The 27,024-nt window shown below is 36.1% G+C and overlaps 1 protein-coding gene across 2 annotated transcripts; it reads left to right on the plus strand.

Annotated features, from left to right (window-relative positions):
- Positions 1 to 26,794, plus strand: LOC133777820 (pentatricopeptide repeat-containing protein At2g01390). Of its 2 annotated transcripts, XM_062217568.1 has the most exons (5): positions 1 to 202; positions 863 to 981; positions 2,929 to 3,682; positions 24,046 to 24,546; positions 26,114 to 26,794. In XM_062217568.1, the coding sequence occupies exons 2-5, from the start codon at positions 946 to 948 to the stop codon at positions 26,305 to 26,307; spliced, it is 1,485 nt and encodes a 494-aa protein (XP_062073552.1). In that variant the 5' UTR covers positions 1 to 202; positions 863 to 945; the 3' UTR covers positions 26,308 to 26,794. The 2 variants fall into 2 exon arrangements, with proteins under 2 accessions (XP_062073552.1, XP_062073551.1); XM_062217567.1 differs by lacking the exon at positions 26,114 to 26,794 and having other exon boundaries at positions 24,046 to 25,338.
- The last annotated feature ends 230 nt before the right edge of the window (positions 26,795 to 27,024 follow it).

Consider the following 27,024-nt stretch of genomic DNA (forward strand, 5'->3'; position numbering starts at 1 on the left):
AAGAGCAAACCAAACACTAGAGCATGTTCCTCCAATCCCAACATCATCAGCTAAAACCAAAGACAGTGTGCTTCCTCTTCATATTCTCTGCTGTTTATTTTTCAACTTCACACTAAAACCCTAATTTCTTTCTCTGCTGCCACACCAATTGGGTCCTCCGGCCAAACTACCTCGCTGGTTCTCTAACCTTTATCGCTATCAGGTACCATATGTTACTTAACTCGTTATTTTTCATTTCTATGTTTGGATTGATTAGAAATTTTAGAAATGTAGTACTTAGCTTAGATTCTTGTAAGTGAAAATGAAGTTCTGGTTATAGAAATAATGAAAAGTCAATTCTCGGTGGAGTTGATTTGCCGAATAAATGATAAGACTTGCTATTTGTTCTCAATTTCGTTATTATATAAAAAAAATTCAGCTGTTGAAAAGTATGTCTTCTTCTAAGATTATGATTTTTTTTGTTTAGGTTTATATATATATATATATATTTAATAGTAATGTAAAGACCTATCCTTAAATGCATATTAAAACAAGTTAGAAGTCATTTATTCATGCCTGGGAGGTGTTCGTAGAAAAGTTTCTATGAAGTGGGAGACTTAATGCCAAATGAGTAATGAAAATATTTGTTGTTTACTGGGTTTTGACTAATCTTTGTATGCATGTGTGGTTATGTAAGGATGAACATCTGAGTCGTTCATTTTCGACGTCTATTCTTTTGCTGTAACTAAGGAGTGGTTTCTTTCACTTTGCTGATGAAAAGGACATCTCTATTGTCACTTACAATAGAATATTTTGGCGTTGATATTTTCTTATAATTTTGTGAATTATTGCTTATTGTGAATGGACTTTGCATTATTTGCAGTTGTAACTTGTCAATTGATTGCTTTTGATCATGGGCTAAGAAGTCTCTAAAATGGATTTACAAGTTGATTCATCCAAGGAACAATGTGGAACTTCTACTGCCGTCCACACAACTTCAAGGTTATTTGCTTATTCATAATGAGACTATATAAACAAGAGTAATTGCGCCAATATGCACATGCATGGTTATGTTTCGTTTAATAACAATGCTTGCTTTCCTTGAACCCCTTCTCCTCAGTCAAAGTATATTGCTTTAGGTAACTCTATACAAAGAAACAAGTCATTGTGCTATTAAAGAAATGAAGGTCTGCTATTTAATTATTGGATTAATTTGACAACTTGCTCTGAAAGAATTTTTTTACATTTTCTATTAGCAGAATGGGATTATACTTTTTAAAAGATGAGTTTAAGGTAAAACATTTTTCTTTTAGTCTCTTGGCTAAGTCTTAAATAACTGGAAGAGGCTTACTCGTTTATTAGCTGAGGCAGGTAAAGAGGCTTTATGCCTCAGTCCATATCAAGGGGTAAGGCACACTAACTTTGGCTTTCGTGCTAACTTAAAAGAGAGCTAAGGCCTATTTTTTGTTTCTTCAGTGGAAGTGCATGTCTAGCTTCTTTATGAGAACACGTGATTTATTTATGTCTTTCTTTTTCATTGTGAAGGTTACGCCTTGCTAACTTAGGAAACTGGCTTAGTACCTGAACTATTCTTTTTAAACATTAAGTTGGAACACATACATTTATTTGTAGAGCTATACATAACTCAACATGAAGTAAGATTCAGGAAAAAATTACTTCGGAAGCCCACAAAAGTATATACTATAATTTTTACCCAAAATATGCTGAATACTATAATGCAATGCAACATATTAAGATAACAATTTTATGAAATGCATGAAATTAACTGTGTATGAAGGAAGCTTCTTCTGGAATCACAATGTAGAAGATGACTGGGCAGAAAGGAAGAATACTGCAGGACAAGATTCATTTACCTTAAAGGCATAGAGTCAAACATTAACTAAGAGGTCAACAGTTGCGATGAAGAAAAATCCACCAAAGATGAGGACATATAAAAAATAAGATGACTGGGCAGAAAGGAAGAATACTGCAGGACAAGTGTCATTTACCTTAAAGGCATAAAGTCAAACAGTAACTAAGAGATCAACAGTTGCGATGAAGAAAAATCCACCAAAGATGAGGACATATAAAAAATAAGATGACTGGGCCGAAAGGAAGAAAACTGCAGGACAAGTGTCATTTACCTTAAAGCCATAAAGTCAAACAGTAACTAAGAGATCAACAGTTGCGATGAAGAAAAAATCCACCAAAGATGAGGACATATAAAAAATAAGATGACTGGGCCGAAAGGAAGAAAACTGCAGGACAAGTGTGATTTACCTTAAAAGCATAGAGTCAAACAGTAACTAAGAGATCAACATTTGCGATGAAGAAAAAATCCATCAAAGATGAGGACATATAAAAAATAAGATGGTGGTACTATGGAAATTAGGCAGCTAGAATGACAGCGTGAACTACAGTCAACTACTAATCAAGTGTGGATCCTGTCACTACGAAATAAGAAGCTATTTAGAATCTCCTATTACTTATATCTAAGTTTGTGGTTCTCTGTCATGTTAAGCAATGATAATAGCATAGAGTAAATATTTGTTGTTCCTAAAGATTCTACTAGTTGACATGAATATGGTTTTACTTTATGAAAACCTCTGGTTTGACCTTTAAAAAGATCGTTACCTACTACTGAACATAAACTAGCTGTATCCATGACTAAAAACTGCTCATACATAACGTGCTTATGTGGCACTAAAAATCTTTGACATGTCCATAATCTTATACTCGGGAAGTTGCTCACATCCTAACAAGTCACAATACATGCAGATTGAACTTAAGCTTATGTAGGTTTCTCCCAATATTGTTGATTTGACTTTGCAACTTAATTATTCACTTGCTTTTTATATATTTTTTATATGTCATGCTCTAGATGTTTCCTTCTTGCTTATATGTAGTGTCAGAAAGAGTGAATTTGCCTAAGATTAGTTCTCTGCGCAGATTTCTTGCTTTCCATGGAGTTCTTTGAAAGTTCCAGTTTATCCGGCTGCATGTGGTCATAGTCACTTGAAGAGTTCTTCTAAATTCATCCACTCTTTTCATCAATTCAAACAAAATAGATCCACTGGAAGAGACCTGCGAAGGAACAACAAGAAATATCTTAAACCGTCACAAAGGGAAGATGTCGACACAAAGACTTACATGCGAGATACTATTGGAAAAATTTATAATATCCTAAAATATTCGACATGGGATTCTGCTCAAGACCAGCTTCTGGGCCTCCCTATAAGATGGGATTCATACACAGTTAATCAAGTTTTGAAAAGCCATCCTCCAATGGAGAAGGCGTGGTTATTTTTTAACTGGGCTGTTGAACTAAAAGGGCTCAAGCATGATCAGTACACTTACACAACAATGCTCGATATTTTTGGAGAAGCTGGGAGGATTTCATCAATGAAATATGTTTTCGAGCAAATGCAAGAGAGGGAATTAAATATTGATGCTGTTACTTATACTTCGTTAATGCAGTGGATGTCCCATTCTGGAGATGTTGATGGGGCAATGAGAGCGTGGGAAGAGATGAAAGCAGATGGCTGCAGTCCAACTGTTGTTTCATACACAGCCTATATGAAAATTCTATTCAATAATAATAAAGTAAAGGAAGCCACTGATGCTTACAAGGAAATGCTTCAATTAGGGCATTCTCCTAATCGCTATACTTACACCGTTTTAATGGAATACCTTATTGGGTCAGGTAAGAGCAAGCTTACTTCATATCCTTATTCCTATTTGTTTTTCCTTATGATGTCAGAATCTAATATCATTTTTCTGGTATGGTTTTTGTTAACTTCTAGTTTTTTCAATGTAAATATGTTTGAGTTGTTTGTAAAACCATTGGTCTTTGGCGGCATGGTTATTTAAAAAAAAAATCTATTAGAGAATTTTTTAATCATTATAGATGTATGCTGATATGTACCAATTCAAAGGTAAATAGATTATTGCGGAATAGTAGACAAGATGGCTTGCATGGCCTCTCTCACCACTTTTCGTCTATTTATTCCCCTAACATCCTAGAATAGAAAACATGATTACCTATGTCAACCAATCATTACAAATTACAATTGTTTTCACTCTCTAATGGCCTTAAAATCTTTTGCCATGTCATAGGTCTAATGTCTTGCATTTAGATTTTTCTTTGCCTGCCTCCTTTCATACATAAAATGAATAGAAGGGTTTCTAATACCCCATCCCAAAGACTAACTTTGTTCTCACGGTGAAATTAAGGAAACCACCCTGTATTGTCTAAAAATCTTTCCAAGTAGCATCTTCAGCATGGAGATCCTTCTGTTGTAGAAGAACCTACAATTGACTAGTGGCTTACCCTGCTTTTGGACAAATCTCCACAACCCTCTCCAACTCCAACTTACTCGAATGTCTCCTAAGTCTCAATTTTGTCCATATAATGCCTCTAACACTATAGGAGCAACATATTTAGAAGTTAACTGATTCTTTGAGAAAATTAAAGCTTCAAACATATATGTAGTTTTGTGTGAATAATATTTCTAATATAATTTTATTGATGAATAGTATGACCTATATATAGGCTGAATACAAAGAGCTAGACAATATATAAGGAAAAAATACAACCTAAACTTAGCTGTCTATTACAACCTAAAATTAGCTGTACAAAATGTATTTACAATGATATTTCTACACTCCCCTTCAAGCTGAGTTGTATATGTTATACAAACCCAGCTTGGAATTAAATTATTCAAAACTTGTTCTTGGTAGGACTTTTGTTAGGATGTCGGCAATCTGTTTCTTTGTAGGAATGTAGTTGAGCTCAGTGATCTTTGAATTCACCTTCTCAGAAATGAAGTGTCTGTCTATTTCAACATGTTTAGTTCTCTCATGGTGAACCAGATTTTTAGCAATGTTAATTGCTGCTTGACTATCCCTGTACATTTTAAAGGACTCAGGAGAGTCAAACCCAATTCATTCATGAGCCTTTTGATCCACATCCCTTCACAAATACCTAAGGCCAAAGCACGATATTCTGACTCTGCACTACTTGAGACCACAGACTGTTTTTCACGACGCCAAGTAACTAAATTACCCCATACATAGGTGCAATAACCACTAGTTGATCGTCTGTCGGTCAGCCCTCCAGCCTAACTAGAGTTTGTGTAAACTTTCAAGTCTCGGTTGTTGTGTTTTTTGAAGTGCAAACCAAAACCTGGTGTCATTTTCAAATACCTTAGAATACGATACACTACTTCCAAGTGCTCCTCACAAGGACTGTGCATATGTTGACTAACAACGTTGACAGGGAATGCGATATCAGGTCTAGTATGAGAGAGATAGATTAGCTTTCGTACTAATCTTTGATAGCTCCCCTCTCTACTGGAGTTGAATCCTCTCTTTGATTAACTTTCAAGTTTGGATCCATGGGAGTGTCAACCGGCTTGCTCCCAATCATTTCAGTTTCCTTTAGAAGATCTAGGATATACTTTCGTTGAGATATAACAATTCCTTCTTTCGATCGGGCTACTTCCATACCAAGAAAGTATTTGAAGGTTCCTAGATCTTTAATTTCAAATTTGGAGGCAAGAAGTCTTTTGAGATTTGAAATTTCTCCTAAGTCATCTCCAGTTAAGATTATGTCATCCACGTAGACAATGCGAATTGCTAGCTTCCCAGTTGAAGAGAACTTGGAAAAATAGAGTATGATCAGCCTGGCTTTGAGTATATCCATGTTTGACAACTAGCTTTGCAAATTTGTCAAACCATGCCCAAGGTGACTGTTTCAAGCCATAAAGAGATTTGAGAAGTTTGCACACTACTCGACCACTGGAGTGTTTCTTCATCCCTGGTGGAATTTTTAGATAGACGACTTCTTCGAGATTCCTATTCAAAAAAGCATTCTTCACATCCAACTGATATAAAGGCCAGTCACAATTTACAGCAGGTGATAATAAAACTCTTACTGTATTAAGTTAAGCGACAGGAGCAAAGGTCTCTTGATAGTCAACACCATATGATTGAGTGAATTCCTTGGCAACTAATCGAGCCTTGAATCTATTGATACTCCCATCTGAATTATATTTGACGGTGAAAATCTACTTGCAACCAACTGTCCGTTTTCCTTGAGGTAACTCAGTGAGAACCCAAGTACCATTTTTCTCAAGAGCATTCATTTCTTTATCAACTGCAGTCTTCCATTTATGATCTTTCAAGGCTTCATAAATGTCTGTGGGAATCTGAATAAGATCAAGAGAAGAGACAAAAGCTCAATACATAGGTGTTAGTTTCCCATAAGCAACATATTTTTCAATGGGGTGATTGGTACAAGTTCTAACACCCTTCCGATGAGCAATAACTAGGTCGAGATCATCAATAGTAGGAGAAACCAACTCATGAGTCACAGTATCGTTACCTTCATGATTTTCGAGGTTGAGAGGGCTTTGATGAGTGTTTGAGCAGTTTTTGTCTTGCGTGTTGACCTCTATATTTCCAACTTTTCTCTTGCTATAAACACGAATTTCTTTGATACTTATATCAAATTGTGCTTGAGTTTGAGGTGGTGGTAAGTTCGAAGGAGTGTTTGGATTTTCTGAGGAGGAAGGTGAGGTTGGATTGACTATAAAGAAGGACGGGTTGGGTGTATTTTCTGGACTGATATCTGGTTGGATAGGAAAAGAAGGTAAGGAAGAACCAGTTGATTGATATGGTTGGATAGGAAAAGAAGGTAATGAAGGACCAGTTGATTGATCTGGCTGGATAGGCAAAGAGGGCAAAGACTGAGCACTTTGATGTTTGTGTGTCACAACATTGGGTTGAGGAAATGCAGCTTGATGATCCTGAAGAGTTTCCCAAAGCTGATATTCCTATGAATGCTCCCCTAAATACCAGATTTGGGAAAGAAAGATTGATGTTAAAAAAAGATGACATTCATAGTGTTATAGATTCTTTTTGTAATTGGGGAGTAACATTTGTACCCTTTTTGAGTGTTGGAATACCCGATGAAGAGACACTTGTGAGATTTTGGAATAAGTTTTGTTCTTTTGTGATCATAAATATGGACAAAAGCTGTGCATCTGAAGACTTTAAATGGAAGATCGGAGGAGAAGGCGGAGATATGAGAGAATGTTGCAAGTAACAGATTTCTAGGAGCTTTGAATTGTAGTACACGGCTAGGCATACGATTGATGAGATAGGTGGCTGTGAGTAAGGCTTCCCCCCAAAACTGTTTAGGAACATGATTTGAAAACATGATAGATCTAGAAACTTCAAGAAGATGTTTGTTTTTCTGCTCAGCCACTCCATTTTGTTGCGGAGTATCAGCACATGAACTAATGTGAACAATACCTTGATCTAACAAGTATGGACCAAGAATTGAGTTAAAATATTCTTTTCCATTATCAGTTTTCAGGATTTGGATTTTTCAGTGAAATTGATTTTGAATCATGGAATGGAAAATTTTAAAAATAGAAGCAGTTTCTGATTTTTGTTTCATAAGGAATGTCCATGTTGTCCTAGTATGATTATCAATAAATGATACAAACCATCTAGATCTATTAATATTTGTTACTCGTGAGGGTCTCCAAATATCACTATGTATCATCGAAAAAGGTTGTGAAGGTTTGTAAGGAAGATTGGGATAAGAGTGTTGAGTATGTTTCGCAAGTTGACATACTTCACAATGAAAGAATTTTGGTCGTTTGTGGACAAATAATTGAGGAAATAGTTTTTTAAGATAACTAAAATTTGGATGTCTTAGTCGAAAATGCCACAACATGACAAGATTTTCATTTGAAACAGACACAAAATTGAAAACAGAATCTAAATTGGAATGGTTACCACAACTGGATTTGTGAACTTGTTTGCTTTTAGGAGAATCCTTGAGAATATAGAGCCCATCATGCATTTCAGCACTGTAAATCACCGTCTCTGAGCCCTCAACTTGAAATTCACAAAGATTTGGATAGAATTTAGTGACACAATTAAGATCTCGAGTAAGTTCGCTTATTGAAAGAAGGTTGCAATTTAGTTTAGGGACAAATAGAATTGATGAAAGGAGGTCATCTGATAATGTTACAGAGTCAGTCCCTATCATTTTTGAGAGAGAACCATCTGCAATTCTGACGGTGTGGGATTCAGCACATGGTTTGAAGGTGCTAAAGATTTGTAAATCACTCGTCATGTGGTTGGAAGCCCATGAATCAACAATCCAAGTACCTTTGTTGGAGGTTGCAGTAAATGTGTGAGACGTAGAACCTTGATGACACATTATGCTGACATTTGCCTCGGTTGAAGATGGATTTGGCTGCTGCATACACTGCCCAAGAGGTGTTGGAGTTGCATTGATTTTGTCCTTTGAGAAGTGGTTGACTTCCAAGTCTTGAAAATGGATGACTTTATGAGAGGAGTTGGAGACAAAAGTAGCTGATTGAGGAGTGGGTTTGGCTGATTGGAGAAGTCGAGGAGCAGCCATTGATTTGAGAAGCTCATATTTTTTAGATCGACTTTTAGATGAGGAGTTGGTTGTAACAGCTATTGATAAGAACTTTAGAGTGAAAAAAAAAATGGACTGGAATAAGCTTATGAAGGATTAGAAAAAAAAAAAAAAAAATTATTCAGTAAAGATAGAGGCTAGGGCTAAAAAGATCTTGGATTGATTTTTTTGTGTGATGAAATCGTGAAAGCACTAGGGAAATGCAGCAAGGAGTGTCGAGGAAGACGCTGGAAAAAGCTCGCCGTCAGGGTGTTGCACGCGCCTACATGCGCCACGCGCGTGGGAGATGGGCCGGAGATGGAGGCGGCGTGTGAGGCTCACGCACGACTCTGTTGGGTGCCGAACTTCAGGGTTTTGCCGACCGGAGGTCCAGAAGCTTCCTGTGTAGGAGGTGAGAGTAGAAGATTGCCCTAAAATAATTTTCTAAGGTTGAGCTCAAAAGTGCAAAACCCTGATTTTTTTTTTACTGAAAAGAGGGCAGAAAAAATTTGGAAAGATTTTCCAATTTTTAGACTACTAATGCTCTGATACTATGTAGTTTTGTGTGAATAATACTTCTAATATAATTTTATTGATGAATAGTATGACCTATATATACGCTGAATACAAAGAGCTAGACAATATATAAGGAAAAAATACAACCTAAACTTAGCTGTCAATTACAACCTAAAATTAGCTGTACAAAATGTATTTACAATGATATTTCTACAATATATGGAGACAAAGAACTTCTTAATAAGTCAAGTATCCATGCTATAGTAGAAAATATTGATTTAGAAGCAACTTTAGACATTTAAACAACCAAGATATCTTTTGCAATGTGGGAGACAACATTGTACTTGTTACCATTCATTCTCCATCAATCTAGAATGTCAAAATTCTCATCCTTAATCAACGTTTTTTTTCTATCAGCAAGATAATCATCTAAATCACATTAGTTACTTCACTGGGCAGCGTTAGTGTTGTTAGCCCGTTTATGTCATCCCCAACAATTAATCATTGGGCAGCGTTAGAGCAGATTTTGTGTTGCTTGAAAGGAGCACCAGGACGAGGTATTGTGTATGCGAATCATGGATGCACTCATATTGATTGTTTCTCAGATGCAAATTGGGTAGGTTCTAAAGTAGATAGAAGATCCACTTCAGGTTATTGTATTTTTGTTGGAGGGAATCTGGTCTCATGGAAGAGTAAAAAGCAAACCGTTGTGTCACGATCTAGTGCAGAGTCAGAATATCGAGCTATGACACAGGACACAGTCTGTGTGTGAGATAATGTGGATATATCAACTATTGACTGAAGTAAGACTTAAAACTTCAGTGCATGCAAAATTATGGTGTGATAACCAAGCTACTCTTCATATTGCAACTATTTCTGTATTTCATGAACGGGCGAAGCACATTGAACTTGATTGTCATTTTGTTCGTGAGAAAATTCAACAAGGCTTGATTTCTACAGGATATGTGAAGACTGGAGAAGAACTAGGGGACATTTTTACGAAAGCTCTAAATGGGGTTCGGGTTGACTATTTTTGGAACAAGCTGGGCATGATTAACATTTATGCTCCAGCTTGAGGGGTAGTGTTATAGTGTGAATATTAGCTGTGTTATAGTGTGCATATTAGCTGTTTATTAGTTGACAATTATGATTAATTAGTTAATTTAGTTTCTTAGAATAACTTCTCTAGTTGTGTATAAATAGATGTTATATTTTCAATACAAAATGCAATTCTCTTCACATCTCATTACAACAAGAAAACATATGAACTTCCACTTGATTGTTGGTCTTAGAAGAATTAGAAAGAGATGTCATATTCTTCTAGAATGCATAAAAGTTAGTTATCATTTTCTCAGTTTGCTATTATTTTCAGCTGCAATTGGAATATAGAGATATCTAAAACCATTATAAACAACATTTACTTTTAATCTTGGAACCAAAATATAAGCAATATACTACTACAATTTAATGTTTTAAACACGGTCCCAATTCTTGTTAAACATGAGGGGCATGTTTCCTGTCATTTTACTTTACAAAGAATCTATATTAGTATTCATATCATTAAACTCAACTTGAACTTCAAAAGTCTTGAAAGATTTAATTCGATGTCACATACAATGAACCACTAAACTTTAAACTAAGTTCATAAAAAGTTTTGAAAAACTTAATGATGCTTGAGCATTTTTCCAATTATTGTTAGTTTGGTTGGCCATCCACTTTTTCTCCATTTACTAGTATTTAAAATGTTTTGTGTAATTTGTATCTCCTAAAAGCACTCCCAATTGAATAGCTACAATACATATTTAGCTCAAATGTAGCTAAAAAATGCTAAAATTCAGCTCCATATGCATATTACATATGCACTATTCCTTAGCTACATATGTATTTAATTATTAATTTCTCACTCCTCTCTCCTCTCTTTCTTATATTATGTGTTTATTTTTTTGATTTTATGAATAAAAATATTAAAAACATAATATTTGAATGATACAGAGAAACAAATAGAGAAGTTGTATGGTTGTATGGTGTAACATAAATGTTTGAGGTAAAATAGAAAAATTAGTGTTTTAATGATGTGTTTTAAAAGATAGTAGAGCATTTGCTGGGAGTGCTCTAATAACTTGAAAGCCTTCTTGAACTTCAATACAACTTCTTGCATCATATAGGTGGAATTCCACCTTGTCATGACATTTAAGCATATAAAACTTTTGATTCAATATTTGCATTTTGGCAAGCTTCCTTGACTTGTTTCAACCTAGTTAGGGAAGCTCTCACATTTCTATGTGCTAGAAATGACACAACTCGATTCTTTTAAACCATCAATAACAACCAAATTCAGGATATGAGTACAATCCTGCATATGAAACATTTCTCCATCCAAACTAAAGTATTTTGCTTTTTTGACAGATATTCTTATATCTTTCTTAGAGCAACATCGTTTGAATATGTATTATCAGATAAAGAACACTTGACTAATCTCCCAATCATTTAGGGAATTGATCAATTTTTTTGGCCACCGTATCACCTTTTTTTTTTTTTTTTTGATCAAAAGAAGATATATATTGATCAACAAGCAGATACAAAACAAACCAGAGGTCGGACCAAACTACCTCAGCCTAAACCAGAACAACACTCACAAATTCATTACAAACTTAAGCATTTGCTTTTCACCATAAGAACACTTACTGCCTACTAAATTCAGAATTCTAGCTTTGATAGAAAATCTAATCATATGGTCAATCCTATACACCGGTAAACAAAAATTATCATGCCAGCAATGGTTCCTATTCTGCCATATGTAATACACAGCAGCTGTACAAGTAGCATACAGAACCACCGAAAACCAGCCATCCCGAGGTAGAGCCAGCCACTTGATCCAATTACTAAACTGAACTGATCAGGAGAATCCTCTAAGCCAACCCTGGACAGCAAGGAGAACATTTCTGGAGAAAATACAATCAAAAAACAAGTGAGTATGAGACTCTTCCTCTTGACCACAAACAGGACAGCAAGCTGATAGAAGAGGGATATGGCAAGACAGCAACCAATCCTTGGTATTCAACTTCTGGTTTACTGCAAGCCAGAAAATGAACTGGTGTTTAGGAGCTGAAAGCCTACACCAGAGAGCCTTTATATAATGAACCCGCACACCAGGAAACACAGTCACATACAAGGAGCCCAGATGGATTTTACCATTCCTGACTGCAGCATTCATCACTGCACCAGACCAGAGATGTCTCAGTTTAATGAGTCTCCTCCAATACCAGCTTGTATCGTGCTTTAATCGATACTCCCAAATTGACTCGCCCTTTAGATAAACACCATTAACCCATTTAACCCATAACAAATCCTGCTTGGAAGAGATTGCCCAAAAATATTTTGCCATCACTACTTTGTTCCAAGAAGAACTGTCCTTGAAACCTAGCCCCCCAAAACATTTAGGCCTACTGACATGCTCCCAGGAAATCCTATGCATTTTACTTCTATTTTCCCTCTCACCCCAAAGGAACCTCAAACACAACCTATCAATAGCTTTCACAACTTTTTGAGGCAAAATAAAGATGTTCATCCAATAGGAACGAATCCTCAACAAAACTGAATTGATTAATTGCACACGGCCAGCATAAGATAAATGGCGATGAGACCACCCTTTCAGCCTAGCTCTCATTTTATCAATCAGAATATCACAATCACTTGCTCTCCACTTGGTCGGTCTCAAGGGAACTCCCAAGTAACTCATGGGGAAATGCCCTTCTAACAGACAAATATCCTGAAGCAGTCTGACTTTCTCTTCTGCAGCAAGCCCTCCTATGTAAACTCTTGATTTGTTTTTACTTATAGTGAGGCCCGAAGAGTGAGCAAACACAGTGAACACTTGCTGAAAAATTCTAACTGATTCCTGATTAGCCTTGCAAAACAACAGAAGGTCATCCGCAAAACAGAGATTAACTAGCTTTAAGGACTTACATAAGGGATGAAACCGGAATTCTTTCTCCTTAGAAGCTTTGAGCAACAATCTAGTGAGGTAATCCATCACTATAACAAACAGTAAGGGCGAAATAGGATCTCCTTGCTTCAGCCCTCTAGCTCCTTGAAAACGCCCCTGAATACTACCATTCAAAACCAAGGCATAAGAAGAACCCCTGAGACAAACCATAATCCATCTTATAAACCTCTTCGGAAAGCACAATGCATTAAGGAGATTTTCCAAAAAATTCCAGTCAATTGAGTCATAAGCTTTGCTTATATCAATCTTCATTAGACATCGAGGAGAAATATTTCTCCTATTATAACCTTTAAGCAAATCTTGGAGGATAAGAACATTATGAGCAAGAAGGCGATTCTTAATAAAAGCCCCTTGATTCTGGTTTATCAAAGCAGGAAGCACTTTATTAAGTCTATTGCATAACATTTTTGAAATACATTTATATATAGTATTGCAACAAGTAATAGGCCTAAACTCAGAAGCATTTACTGGGTGCTCAACTTTCGGAATTAGAGATAATAAGGTACTGTTCAAAGAGTGAGGAATAACATCTGATTCGAAAAAATCTAGAACAGCCCCTGCAATTTCCCAACCAATATCCTTCCATAAAGCCTTAAAAAAACCAGCCCCAAACCCATCCGGACCTGGACTTTTAAGGGAATTGATGCTGAACATTGCTATTTTTACCTCTTTGACAGTAAAAGGTTTAAGTAAACCCAGCTGATCCTCCCTGCTCAAGACAGCTCCAAACCAGATAGCTTGATCATCAATCTCCCCTGAAGCTTTACTAGCCGAACCCAGAATTTTTTTGAAATGAACCAGGAAATGGTCAGTAACTCTATCATAGTCATCAACAATTGTACCATCATTAGAAACAAAAGAAACAATTTTATTAGCTAGCTTTCTTTTCTTTATGCTGGCATGAAAGAAAGAAGAGTTGGAATCCCCAAACCTTAACCAATCTATTTTACTCTTTTGATACATAAAGCTAGCATAAACCTTCTCTTGCCTCTTAAACTCAAGATAAGACTCCCGGTCTTCAATGGAGAGCAAATTATTGGACGGATCAGCAAGACATTTAGCATGGGCTTGTTTATACTCAAGCTTGCTTCTCTCATAATTACACGAAACATCCCCCATAATCTTCCAGTTAAATCTCTTCAGAATATGCTTGAGACGATTTAACTTCCAACTAATATGATCTAAACCCCTGCCAGGAAACTTCAAAGGCCGGTTCCAGCTAGTAAGAACCACCTCTCTAAATTGAGGATGACCAGCCCACATATTATAAAAACGAAAAGGTTTCACCCCCACCCTTATCGCTGGCAACTGCTTAATCAAGATCATTGAGTGATTAACAAACACCCTATCCAACTTAGAAAAAATACGATCCTCACCTTCTTGGTTATTAGACCAAGTGAAGGATGGACCCATGGTTTTCATTTATTCCACTAAACCCAGATCTAACCAATTTCTCGCATCCTCCATCTCTTTCACTGTGATAGTCACCGTATCACCTTTGTGACTAGGAACTTGAATAAAACTAATGATCATTTTTTGTATTTTTTTTCTTTCATGAGTCTAATGGGCAGTTAAGCACAAATAACTAATGTTATGTATGGATGTCCAACAATTAGTAGTTAGAGACAACATACTATTGATGAATTCCTTTCTCAACTTTAACTTTTCATCCAAGAACGAGCATGAGTATCTTGAGTAACTGTAATTCTTGAAGGAAATTTAATTTTTCGAAAGAAATTAGTAATAAGCAATCGTAGTCCTCTCCCTTCAATATGTCTAAACGGAAGCTCATCAATATAAATTACTTGCTTATTATCTTTCACTTTACTTTGACTAAATTTTACTAATTGAGTCCCACTAGAGTTAATTTTAGAGTTAGTAGTGTTCTTAGTGGATTGGGTTATTGATGTTTGTTCTTTATTATGCTCTATCCAATCACTAAATGGACACTTCCTACACTTGCACTCTATGCGAGCCTTCTTCCTCTTTGTCTACGTATTTTATCCACTCATCTTTGTAGTATCCACATTTTCATCTTGGTTTTCCATAAATGCAAATAGTATAAAATACACATTCTAATCTTGTAGTTGTTTTGGAATTAATTCTTCTAATCTGATTTTATTGAAGAATAGAAATGCCAATATATAAGCAAATTACAATGTACAAGATAGCCAAAAAAAGAAAGAAATAAATATTACAACCTATGCTTAGCTGTACAAGATACCCTAAATCTATCACTATTTCTACTCTCTCCCTCAAGCTGTGTTGTATATGTTATATAAACCCAGCTTGGAATTAAATTCTTCAAAACTCGTTCTTGGTAGGGCCTTTGTTAGGATGTCTGCAATCTGTTTCTTTGTGGGAATGTAGTTGAGCTCAATAACCTTTGAATTTACTTTCTAAAAAATGAAGTGTCGGTCGATTTCAACATGTTTAGTTCTATCATGGTGAACCGGATTCTTAGCAATGTTGATTGCAACTTGACTATCACTGTACATCTTAAATGACTCAGGAGAGTCAATTCTCAACTCATTCATTTGCCTTTTGAGCCACATTCCTTTACATATACCTAAGGCCAAAGCACGATATTCTGACTCTGCTCTACTCCTTGAGACCACAGACTGTTTTTTGCTTCTCCAAGTGACTAAATTACCCTATACATAGGTGCAATAACCACTGGTTGATCCTCTGTCGGTCAGCTCTCCAGCCCAACTAGAATCTGTGTAGACTTTTAAGTCTCGATTGTTGTGTTTTTTGAAGTGCAAACCAAGACCTGATGTCATTTTTAAATATCTTAGAATACGATATTTATTCAGTAATTAGGAAGTTGACCACAGTTGTATATAGGAATCAATTTGGTATTAATACCAAATATTTTGTATATTTATTCTTTCTAAAATTAGGGGATTTTAATGGTGTACTTTCTAGAATTAGCTATTTATATTTATTATGTCAGATTCTAGGTTGTATATATATTCCCTCTCTTTGAGATAATAATACACAGAAAAATATTCAAATTTTCACATGGTATCAGAGCCAGGTTCCGCTGCCTAGCTCTCCAAAAATTTTTTATTTTTTTTTTCCTCTTCTCTGTGTCCATCTCTGTCCTTTTCTGACTACCATGGCTGCCGAAAAAGACAGCTCCATCTCAGAGGTAACCTCCAAGACCTCCTCACCAGATCAGTCCCTCTCTACTCCAACTCCCTCTCACAGCAATGAAGCTATCTCACAACAATCCTCCACTCCATTGACTGCCACTCATGGTACTGAAATGTTGGCAGAACGAGGTAATAAATCAGTAGCTTATTTTGTCAATAAAAGAACTACTAAATCTTGGATTCTTGATTTCGGGGCTTCAGATCACATGACAGGAGATGCATCAAATTTTTCCGAGTTTCACATGAGTACAGGAAATCATACTGTCAAAATTGCTGATGGTACACTCTCTAAAGTTGAGGGTTTGGGTTCAGTCATCATTAATAAGGACCTAACCCTCACTTCTGTACTCTATGTACCGAAATTGGATTGTAATTTACTCGTGACCACCATTGTGTGACTAAATTTTTCTCAAATCTTTGTGTGTTTCAGGACTTGGATTCGGGGAAGAGGATTGGCAGTGCTGAGATGTGTTCTAGTCTTTATGTTCTAAGGAATGAAACTCAATCTACTAGCACAACCCAAAAGTTTAGTTTGCTTTCTTTGAATAATCAATTCATTTCTTGTTCTAATAACGATAGTGATATTATGCTATGGCACTATCGTCTTGGTCATCCAAATTTTTTGTATTTGTCAAAAATGTTTCCCTCTTTATTTATTAATAAAAATCCAAACTCTTTTTGCTGTGAAATTTGTCAGTTTGCAAAACACACTCGCAATAGTTATTCTAGATCAACATATAAACCATCGAAACCTTTTTCATTAATTCATAGTGATGTTTGGGGGCCTTCGCGGGTCAACATTATATTGGGAAAAAGATGGTTTGTATCTTTTATAGATGATCACACGAGATTAACTTGGGTGTTTCTCATGAAAAATAAAACAGAAGTGAGTGAAATATTTCAGCGCTTTCATTCTATGATTCAAACACAATTTCACACAAAGATTCAAATTCTCAAAACTGACAATGCCAAAGACTTCTTTAATTCTGTTCTTGGTCCTTATTTGATACAACAAGGCATCATTCACCTAAGTTCTTGTGTTGATACTCCTCAGCAAAATGGAATTGCTGAACGCAAAAATCGACATCTCCTTGAAGTTGCTCGGTCTCTCATGTTTGGGACTCATGTTCCCAAATTCTTCTGGGGTGATGCCATTCTTACTGCTGCATACCTCATCAATCGGATGCCATCCAAGGTGCTAAAATTTCAAACTCCTTGTCAAACTCTTTTGCAACTATTCCCTCATACTCGGTTCATTAGCTTTGTTGACCCTAAAATCTTTGGATGCACTGTTTTTGTCCATCTCTATTCACAACATCGTAGTAAGTTAGATCCTAAGTCTATCAAATGTATCTTTATTGGTTATTCCTCCCATCAAAAGGGTTATAAGTGTTATTCTCCTACTACTCGAAAAACTTATAACTCTATGGATGTAACCTTTTTTGAAAAACATGCTTACTACAAATCTGAGATTCAGGGGGAGAATGTAAATGAATCTCATCTTTGGGAGAGTATTCCAGGTACCCATACTGACATTATTCTGGGTACTCATACTCATACTCCGCCTCTAGATCAATTTTCCAATCCAGTCAAGGACACTTCTTCGATTTCTTCAGTCAAGGAAAATCAAGGTCCATCTAGTTCTTCCCAAGTCATAGAAAATCAAGATCCACCTATGACTATTGAGCCTCAACAACAAGAACCTAAAGAGATCCGTGTCTACCAAAGAAGGAAAAATTATGACAAAGAATTAAAAGATCGAACACATCTTGAGTGCCACCATGAATCAGAACTGGATCCACATCCTTCAGAAATACATTCAGGTTTGAGTAATCCTAGTCATGATAATGTTATTCATATAAATGATGATCTGCCTATTGCTTTAAGAAAAGGTGTTCGAGCTTGTACTCAACATCCTATTGGCAACTTTGTGTCCTACAAAATCTTATCTCCATCCTATCAGGCATTTGTTTCTACTCTTGACAGTGTACAGATTCCCCATACAATTCAAGAGGCGCTGATTGATCCTAGTTGGAAAAAGGCTGTACAAGATAAGATCAACGCCCTGGTGAAGAATGGTACTTGGGAAATCACAAAATTGCCAACTGGGAAGAGGCCCGTGGGATGCAAGTGGGTATTCACTATTAAGCATAAAGCAGATGGTAGCATTGAGAGGTTTAAAGCTCGCTTGGTTGCCAAGGGTTTCACTCAGTCTTATGGGATAGATTATCAAGAGACCTTTGCACCCGTTGCTAAACTCAACACCATTCGTGTTCTTCTCTCTCTTGCTGCAAACCAGGACTGGCCATTGCACCAACTAGATGTTAAGAATGCTTTCTTGAATGGAGATCTTGAAGAAGAAGTCTATATGGATATTCCACCTGGTTTTGAGAATTCATCCAACCAGGATAAAGTATGTAGACTCAAAAAATCTCTATATGGCCTTAAGCAATCTCCACGAGCATGGTTTGGAAAATTCACTAAGTCAATCATTCAGAATGGCTATGCTCGATGTCAGGCAGATCACACATTGTTTGTCAAAATCAACTCAGATGAAAGGATAGCTATCCTAATTGTTTATGTTGATGATATAATATTAACAGGCGATTACAAGGAGGAACTAGTAAGGTTGAAAAGTTTCTTATCAAAGGAGTTTGAGATTAAAGATCTAGGGTATCTCAGATATTTTCTTGGCATGGAAATTGCACGATCAAGACATGGCATTTTTGTTTCTCAACGTAAGTATGTTCTAGACTTACTCAAAGAAACATGAATGCTTGGGTGTAAACCAGCCTCAACTCCAATGGAGTCGAACAAGAAAATTGGCTCGGGGACAAATCAGACCCCTGTGGACAGGGGGAGATATCAAAGGCTAGTTGGACGCCTTATTTATTTATCTCACACCAGACCTGACATTGGTTTTCCTGTAAGTGTGGTGAGTCAATACATGAATAATCCAACAGAGGAACACATGGAAGCGGTTACAAGAATCCTAAGATACCTCAAGATGACTCCAGGAAAAGGTATGCTATTCAAGAAGAATGAAAATAAGGAAATCAGAGTGTACACTGATGCAGACTGGGCAGGAGATATAACAGACAGAAGGAGTACTTCAGGTTACTGTTCTTATGTTTGGGGTAATCTAGTAACATGGAGAAGTAAGAAACAGACAGTTGTTTCCAGAAGCTCAGCTGAAGCTGAGTTTAGAGCTCTAGCTCTCGGTATTTGTGAGGGAATTTGGCTGAAAAAGTTACTTGGTGAACTGGGAGTATTTACAGAAGAGTCTATCCAAATGCTTTGTGATAATCAAGCTGCCATCAGTATAGCAAAAAATCCTGTTCATCATGACAGGACTAAACATATTGAGATAGATAGACACTTCATCACTGAGAAGATTGAGAATGCTATTGTTCAAGCTATTTATACTCCATCAAGATTTCAAACAGCCGACATCCTCACTAAAGCTCTCCCAAGAACCAGTTTTGAAGATTTAATTTGCAAGCTTGGGATGTTTGATATACACAACCCAGCTTGAGGGGGAGTGTGGATTTATTTCAGTAATTAGGAAGTTGACCACAGTTGTATATAGGAATCAATTTGGTATTAATACCAAATATTTTGTATATTTATTCTTTCTAAAATTAGGGGATTTTAATGGTGTACTTTCTAGAATTAGCTATTTATATTTATTAGGTCAGATTCTAGGTTGTATATATATTCCCTCTCTTTGAGATAATAATACACAGAAAGATATTCAAATTTTCACAGAAGGCAAGGGAGAACCAGTTGACTGTGACAATACAGGTAAGGGTTGAGCAGTTTGATGATGTTCATGTGTGAAGACATTGGGTTGAAGAAATGCAGCCTGATGATTATGAAGAGTTTCCCAAATCTGATATTCCTTTGAATGCTCCCCCTTAATACCAGGTTTGGGAAAGAAAAATTGGTGTTAAAAAAAGGTGATATCCATAGTGTTATAAACCCTCTTTGTAACTGGGGAGTAACATTTGTATCCCTTTTGAGTGCTGGAATAGCCGATGAAGAGACATTTGTGAGACTTTGGATCAAACTTTGTTCTTTTGTGATCATAAATATGGACAAAGGCAGTACAACCGAAGACTTTGAGTGGAAGATTTGAGGAGAAAGTTGAGATATGAGGGAATGTCGCGAGTAACAGATTTCTTGGGGTTTTGAATTGTAGTACTCGGCTAGGCATACGATTTATGAGATAGGTAGCTGTGAGTACAGCTTCCCCCCAAAACTGTTTCGGAACATTATTTGAAAACATGATTGACCTAGAAACTTCAAGAAGATGTTTATTTTTTCTCTCAGCCACCCTATTTTGCTGTGGAGTATCAACACATGAACTAATATAAACAATCCCTTGCTCTAACAAGTTGCTCTAACAAGTATGGACCAAGAATGGAGTTAAAATATTTCTTCCCATTGTCAGTTTTCAGAATTTGGATTTTTTGGTTGAATTGATTTTGAATCATGGAATGGAAATTTTGAAAGATAGAAGCAGTTTCGGATTTTTCTTTCATGAGAAAGGTCCATGTTGTCCTAGTGTGATTATCGATAAAGGATACAAACCATCTATATCCATTGATATTTGTTACCTGTGAGGGTCCCCAAATATCACTGTGTATCAGTGAAAAAGGTTTTGAAGGTTTGTAAGAAAAATTGGGATAAGAGTTTCGAGTGTGTTTAGCAAGTTGACAGGCTTCACAGTGAAAGAATTTTGGTTGTTTGTGGATAAATAACTGAGGAAAGAGTTTTTTAAGATAACCGAGATTTGGATGTCCAAGTCGAAAATGCCACAACATGATAAGATTGTCATTCGAAACAGACACAGAATGAGAAATAGAATATAAATGGTTACCACAACTTGATTTGTGAATTTGTTTACTTTTAGGAGAATCCTTGAAGATATAGAGTCCATCATGCATTTCAGCATTGCCAATCACCTTTGTCGAGCCCACAACCTGAAATTCACAAAAATTTGGATAGAATTTAGTCACACAATTGAAGTCTCTTGTGAGTTTGCTTATTGAGAGAAGATTACAACTTAATTTAGGGACAAATAGAACAGATGAAAGGAGAAGATCATCTGATAATTTTACAGAACCACTCCCCATCACTTTTGAGAGGGATCCATCGAAAATTCTGACTGTGGGGCAATGAGCACATTGTTTGAAGGTGCTGAAGACTTCTAAATTACCCGTCATGTGGTCGGAAGCCCCAGAATCCACTATCCAAAGACTTTTGTTGGCAGATGTAGTAAATGTGTGAGATGAAGAACCTTGATGACACATTATACTGACATTTGCCTCAATTGTATGTAGTTGTAGTGGCTGCAAAAAATGTCGAAGAGGGTTCGGAGGTGTTTTGAGAGGTGGCAAACTTTGTTCCTGTGAGATGTGGCTGACTTTGTGACAGTTGGTTGGTAGAGGGCTCTCATGAAGTTGAAATAAATTTATGAGATTAATTGGCTGAGATGGAGGAGCCATGAAATTTGGAGATTGGATTTTCATGATGAATGGGCAGCAGAGAAAAACAATGGGTAGCGAAAAAAAGATGTTTATGAACTCAAGATAGTTGAAAAACTTAGCACACCTGAGATGAAGAGTCACAGCCACAATAGGAGGTGCCAAGGAGGAAGACGCTGGAGAAAGATGGCCGGCAGCGTTGTCACGCGCTTACACGCGCGCACGCGTGGGAGAAGAAGCTGGGGAGTGAGGCAGCGCGTGTGACTCACGCGCCACTCTTCTAGACCACGAGATTTGGGGTTTTGCCGATCGGAGGTGGGGCAAGCTTTCTGGGCAGGAGGTGAGATTAGAAGACAACTCTAAAATGGATTTCTAAGTTTGAGCCTCAAAGAATGAAACCCTAATTTTTTTAAGAAATGGGGGAGAAAAAAAATTGGAAAGATTTCCCAATTTTTGGACTACAAATGCTCTGATACTATGTAATTGTTTTGGGATTAATTCTTCTAATATGATTTTATTGAAGAATAGAAAGGCCATTATAGGCAAATTACAATGTACAAGATAGCTAAAAAAATAAAGAAATAAATATTACAACCTATGCTTAGTTGTCTAATATTACAACCTATGCTTAGCTGTACAAGACAACCTAAATCTATACTATTTCTGCAAATCTAAATACTATGGACATGTTTAAACAATCAGAAACATATCCAAAGAAATAGACAATAGACATGTTCAAAGTTCTCCTAAAATTATTTATATTTGTTCTAATTATATGTATATATATATATTTATATATGCAAGACAATAATTTTCTCTAGCAACTATTCTATACCTATTGCAAACAATTCAAAGCTTATTTAACTTCAAATCTCAGAATAATATAAAGCCACTTATAATGTATCTATCCAACTTCTATACCTATTTATTTTAATACTATTCTTTTGTGAAAATCAAAACACCAATGCAGAACACATAGTACTACTAATCTTATTTAACTTCAATTTAATGGTTGGGTTTCTCAAATTGATCAATTAGTTCATACTCAAATTTCTTAGAGGGGCAGCTGAAATGGTTAGGTTTGTAGTTTGCTTCTATAAGGTCCAAGGTTTGAATCCCTCCAGGGTACCTATTCTCAAATATTGTAGGGTTAGGGAGTCTAGTTAAAAAAGTTAGTGTTCTTACTTAATAACAGCCGACGCAATATTTGGATCACCATCGCTTTGATGTGGAATTTCAACCAAGAGACATGGTTCTGCTAAAACCTAGGCCTTATTGCCTACCCTCCTTGCTGAAGTAAGTTTAATGAGAACTGACCCCAATTTAATTGACCTTAAGTGTTGGAACGAATTGATCTGGTTGTCTATCGTCTCAAATTACTAGAGTCAGCCAGGATACAATTGATGTACCATGTATCCCAACTTAAGTTCCCCAAGTTACATGGTTAGCCCCTGCAACTGTTTGAAGATTTAGAATTGGTGGTAAAAGCTGCTGCTACTATTTTACAACTATTATGTGACAAGTATCATCACCAAATTTCTAGCTCAATGGGAAGCTTTACCAGATTGGGAAGTCACTTAAGAGCCTTTATCTTCTTTGGTTTAGCTTTCTGACTTTAACCTTGAGGAGGGGGGAGGGATTCGGCTGCTTGGGAGATGGTCTTTTATTGTGCTAGGTAAAGTGCAAAAAATTTAGGCAAAGATTTGTGACGTTTCTCATCTTGCTGTGGAGGCTGAGGGCTCCTCGAATTGCCCTAGCTCTCTTCCCGTTGATTGTTCCTTCTCTTTTCATTCCCATGTACTAAGTTAATATTTATAATGAACCCCCTTTATTCCAAACATCTCTCTTTGAAATCTGTTTGCGTGTTGTGCAACCCTTGTATGTGTTAAAGTTTCTCTGCAGGTCAAGTGCTCACCAATTTTTTGCAAAGCAAGAAAGATAAATCTCCAAACATTTGTTGACCACTTTGTTTGAAGGTTGTATGTTGAACTGTGTCGCAAAAATGTTCTTTTAATAAATCTTGTGACCATCAAACACAATACAGCAAGGGATGTCTGGTAGTTTGACCATTTCCCACAAGAACATGGTTACCACAATAAATGTAGGTTAAAGCAGTAGTTTATGATCTTATGGTTGGGTTTTACTACCCGACAGCAGCTTGGGGATAATCAACCTGTTATTTGTATAATTGTTAAACTTTACACTTACTATCTCTATGGAGTGCATGTGTTTCCCCCCTTGTTGTAAAATGATAAGTTTTTAAGGAATGATGAAATAGTATTTTAAACAATTTGTTTTACCTTTTTTTGTAAAATGATAAATTTTTAATGAGTGACTGATATTATTCTTGTTGCAAAACTTGTGAATACCCAGTGTCTAAGGTCACTATCTTCATTTTCTTTTTTTCGTTTCAAATTCTTGTTAATTTTTGGTGCACTTGTGATGGTCAAACAGGAAATTGCAGAGAAGCCCTTGAGATTTTTAGTAAAATGCAAGAAGCTGGAGAACAGCCTGACAAAGCTGCATGCAATATTCTGGTTGAGAAATTAAGCAAATCAGGGGAAACATGGGTCATGTCCCAAATCCTCCAATACATGAAAGAAAACCATATTGTCCTTCGTTATCCTGTTTTCGTTAAAGCATTACAAGCTTTAAAAGTTGCTGGCGAGAGTGACCTCCTACTCAGGCAAGTGAATCCTCATTGTTCCACAGAACCTGTCAGTAAAGATTTAGATAGAACTAGAGCTGCTGATAACCATTCTACCATAGACGAGTGGCTCATATTGACTCTATTGGAAAAGGAAAATCTCATTGCTGTTGATAGCTTGCTTGCTCAAATTGCTGATAAAAACACCCAATTGGATTCTGCAGTCATCTCAATCATCATTGAAGTAAACTCCAGTCGTTGTAGGCCTAATGGTGCTTTGCTGGCCTTTGAGTACAGTGCTAAAAGAGGTATACTTATTACAAGAAACTCATATCTAGCCTTGATAGGAGGTTTAATAAGATTAGATATGTCACCCAAGGTGGTAAAAGTTGTTGAGGAAATGATCAAGGCTGGACATTCTATTGGAATATACCTTGCTTTAGTTCTTATATATAAGCTTGGGAGTGCTGGAAAGCCCAAATGTGCTGCTAAATTTTTTAGTTTTTTGCCCAGTGATCACAAGTGCACTGCAACTTACACTGCTCTTATAGGAGTCTACTTCTCTGTCGGTAATTTTGATACAGGACTGGAAGTTTATAAAAGCATGCAGAGAAATGGGGTTATTCCCTCTTTAGGAACATACAATGTAATATTAGCTGGTCTTTCAAGAAGTGAGAGTAGAGTTAGTGAATTTGAATATTTTAGAAAGGAAAAGAAGAGCCTGCAGCTTCAGGTACAGTCTCAGGATATCTCCCCCATTGAGAAAAAGATTTGTGATCTGATATTTCTTGGGGATGCGGGGAATTGAATAATAAAAGAAAAAGAGAAGTTTTTCTAAAATGTTTATTTTTTTACATATCATTAATTAAGATGAAAAGGAGGGCAAATATATTAATCAACTTGATTTTTTAATTTTTTTTTTCTTTTGTGCCATGTTTACTTAAGGTGAAATATAATTATTTGTGTAGTGATTCACAGGTTATTAAAATTTACTAACTAGAGAAGAGAATTGGTGTGAATTACGTGAATAGTAGAGAAGAGAATTGGTGTAAATTACTGGATAGTATTAACTGTAATGATTATTTTCTCTCTTTATTTTATTTTTGTATATTTAAAATTAAAAGATAATTTTATCCTAAATATAATTTCACAATAGCACTGATTCCCTCTAATATTCGTTTCCAATGTTCCCTTTATTGGTTGACTTGTTCTTGTAAACCTATAGCAATTGTTACTCCAATTTCAATCTTTTCTCCAATTCTACCCAATTATCAATAGACTCAATATAATATTTATTTCTTTCATAACTTCTAAGTCGATCAGAAATATTATGCCAATCATTTAAACCTTCATCAACTAATTGGCCCACGAGTTGTTTGTTCTTTGCTAATAATTTACCACAAAAACAAAATACTTTATCCAAAGAGACGAGTATATCAACCATTTTCTATCTTGTTCTCCCCATTGGATAATTCTCGTAGGTAATGCTTTGAAGAAAAACATCTCAAGGAAATGTGACATTAATGACTCTTCTTGAACCTCTTTCAACTAAGAAATCTATTATATTTTTAGTCTGTACTACAATTTCCTAGATCATCCTTGTCAAAAAGAAAACTTTTTTTTTTTTCACTTGAATTTGTATTTGTAGCATCTTCATCCAAAAATTTCAATTTCTTCATCGTTCTCTAATTGACTAAGTTCTTTATTCCCCATTAGCATTATTAATATCATGACCATGTTAAGGTTCTTCAAATTCATTTGCTACATCATTTATTACAGAAGACTCTCCTTTGTTGTTACTAAAATATTTTTTAAGAGAACCAACTTGAGTTTTATGTAAGGTTTTTCTCCTCAATTCATCTTTCTTTTTTTCAGTCCCAGATTTGTACTTTCTAGAAGGAGCCATCACTCTTGATAACAATTTTGTAGTTTCAACCAAAAACTCAATGGAGGTACCCCAACACCTCTCGACATCATGTGCAACACAATCGCATGGATTAGCTACCATTTTAATGCAGCTCTTAGAGATAATGGGGCGTTCATGGGAATCATCAGCAGAGAATGCTTAGAAAATTTCAAAACAGCCAAGACTCTCTACCTCGATGCTCAGGACCCAATGACAGCAGAAGCTCTTGCTGTAATCCAGGCGGCTAAGGATGTGGCGCAAAAAGGTGAGAAACATGTACTCTATTACCACATTCTTCAATCGGTGGAAGCTCAAGAAGGTCCCAAGAGCACTCAACTTCGAGGCTCATAATTTGGCAAAGTATGCAGCAGCCAGTGACCTCATCCAAGAGACAGATATACTGCATTCCAATTCTGTAGTGTTGCAGGATTATAACAAGCTTTTTCCACCATGAGTTACTTTTCTCAAATTCAGGAAGCTGACCCGTTCTATGTTAGTTTAATTCTTACTTTTTGTTGTTTGTTTTCTGTTTTATGTTCTTGTGTTGGCTGTGATCCACTTCCGTCATCCAGCCTTTTCATGATACTTGTGTGTACTCTATGTTTCCTTTAGATTAATGATTGGCGCTTCTAGTTTGGGGCGGTCCTCAAGCGAAAAAAAAAAACCCAACAACCGAAAACCCAATGATCTAATAATAATTGAATCTCTAAAATATACTTAAAAAATTAACATTTCAATAGTGTGATTATTTCTTCAAAACACTTTAAAATATGGATTCAAACAAATTCACATGCATATTAAACAAGTGAAATTGAATAAATAAAATAGAAATATAAAGTCAAACAAAATCATACAAGCAATTAAAGTTTCATGATAAAAA

Source organism: Humulus lupulus, chromosome 5, assembly GCF_963169125.1.
Source record: "Humulus lupulus chromosome 5, drHumLupu1.1, whole genome shotgun sequence".
In the NCBI taxonomy this organism is placed as follows: Eukaryota; Viridiplantae; Streptophyta; class Magnoliopsida; order Rosales; family Cannabaceae; genus Humulus; species Humulus lupulus.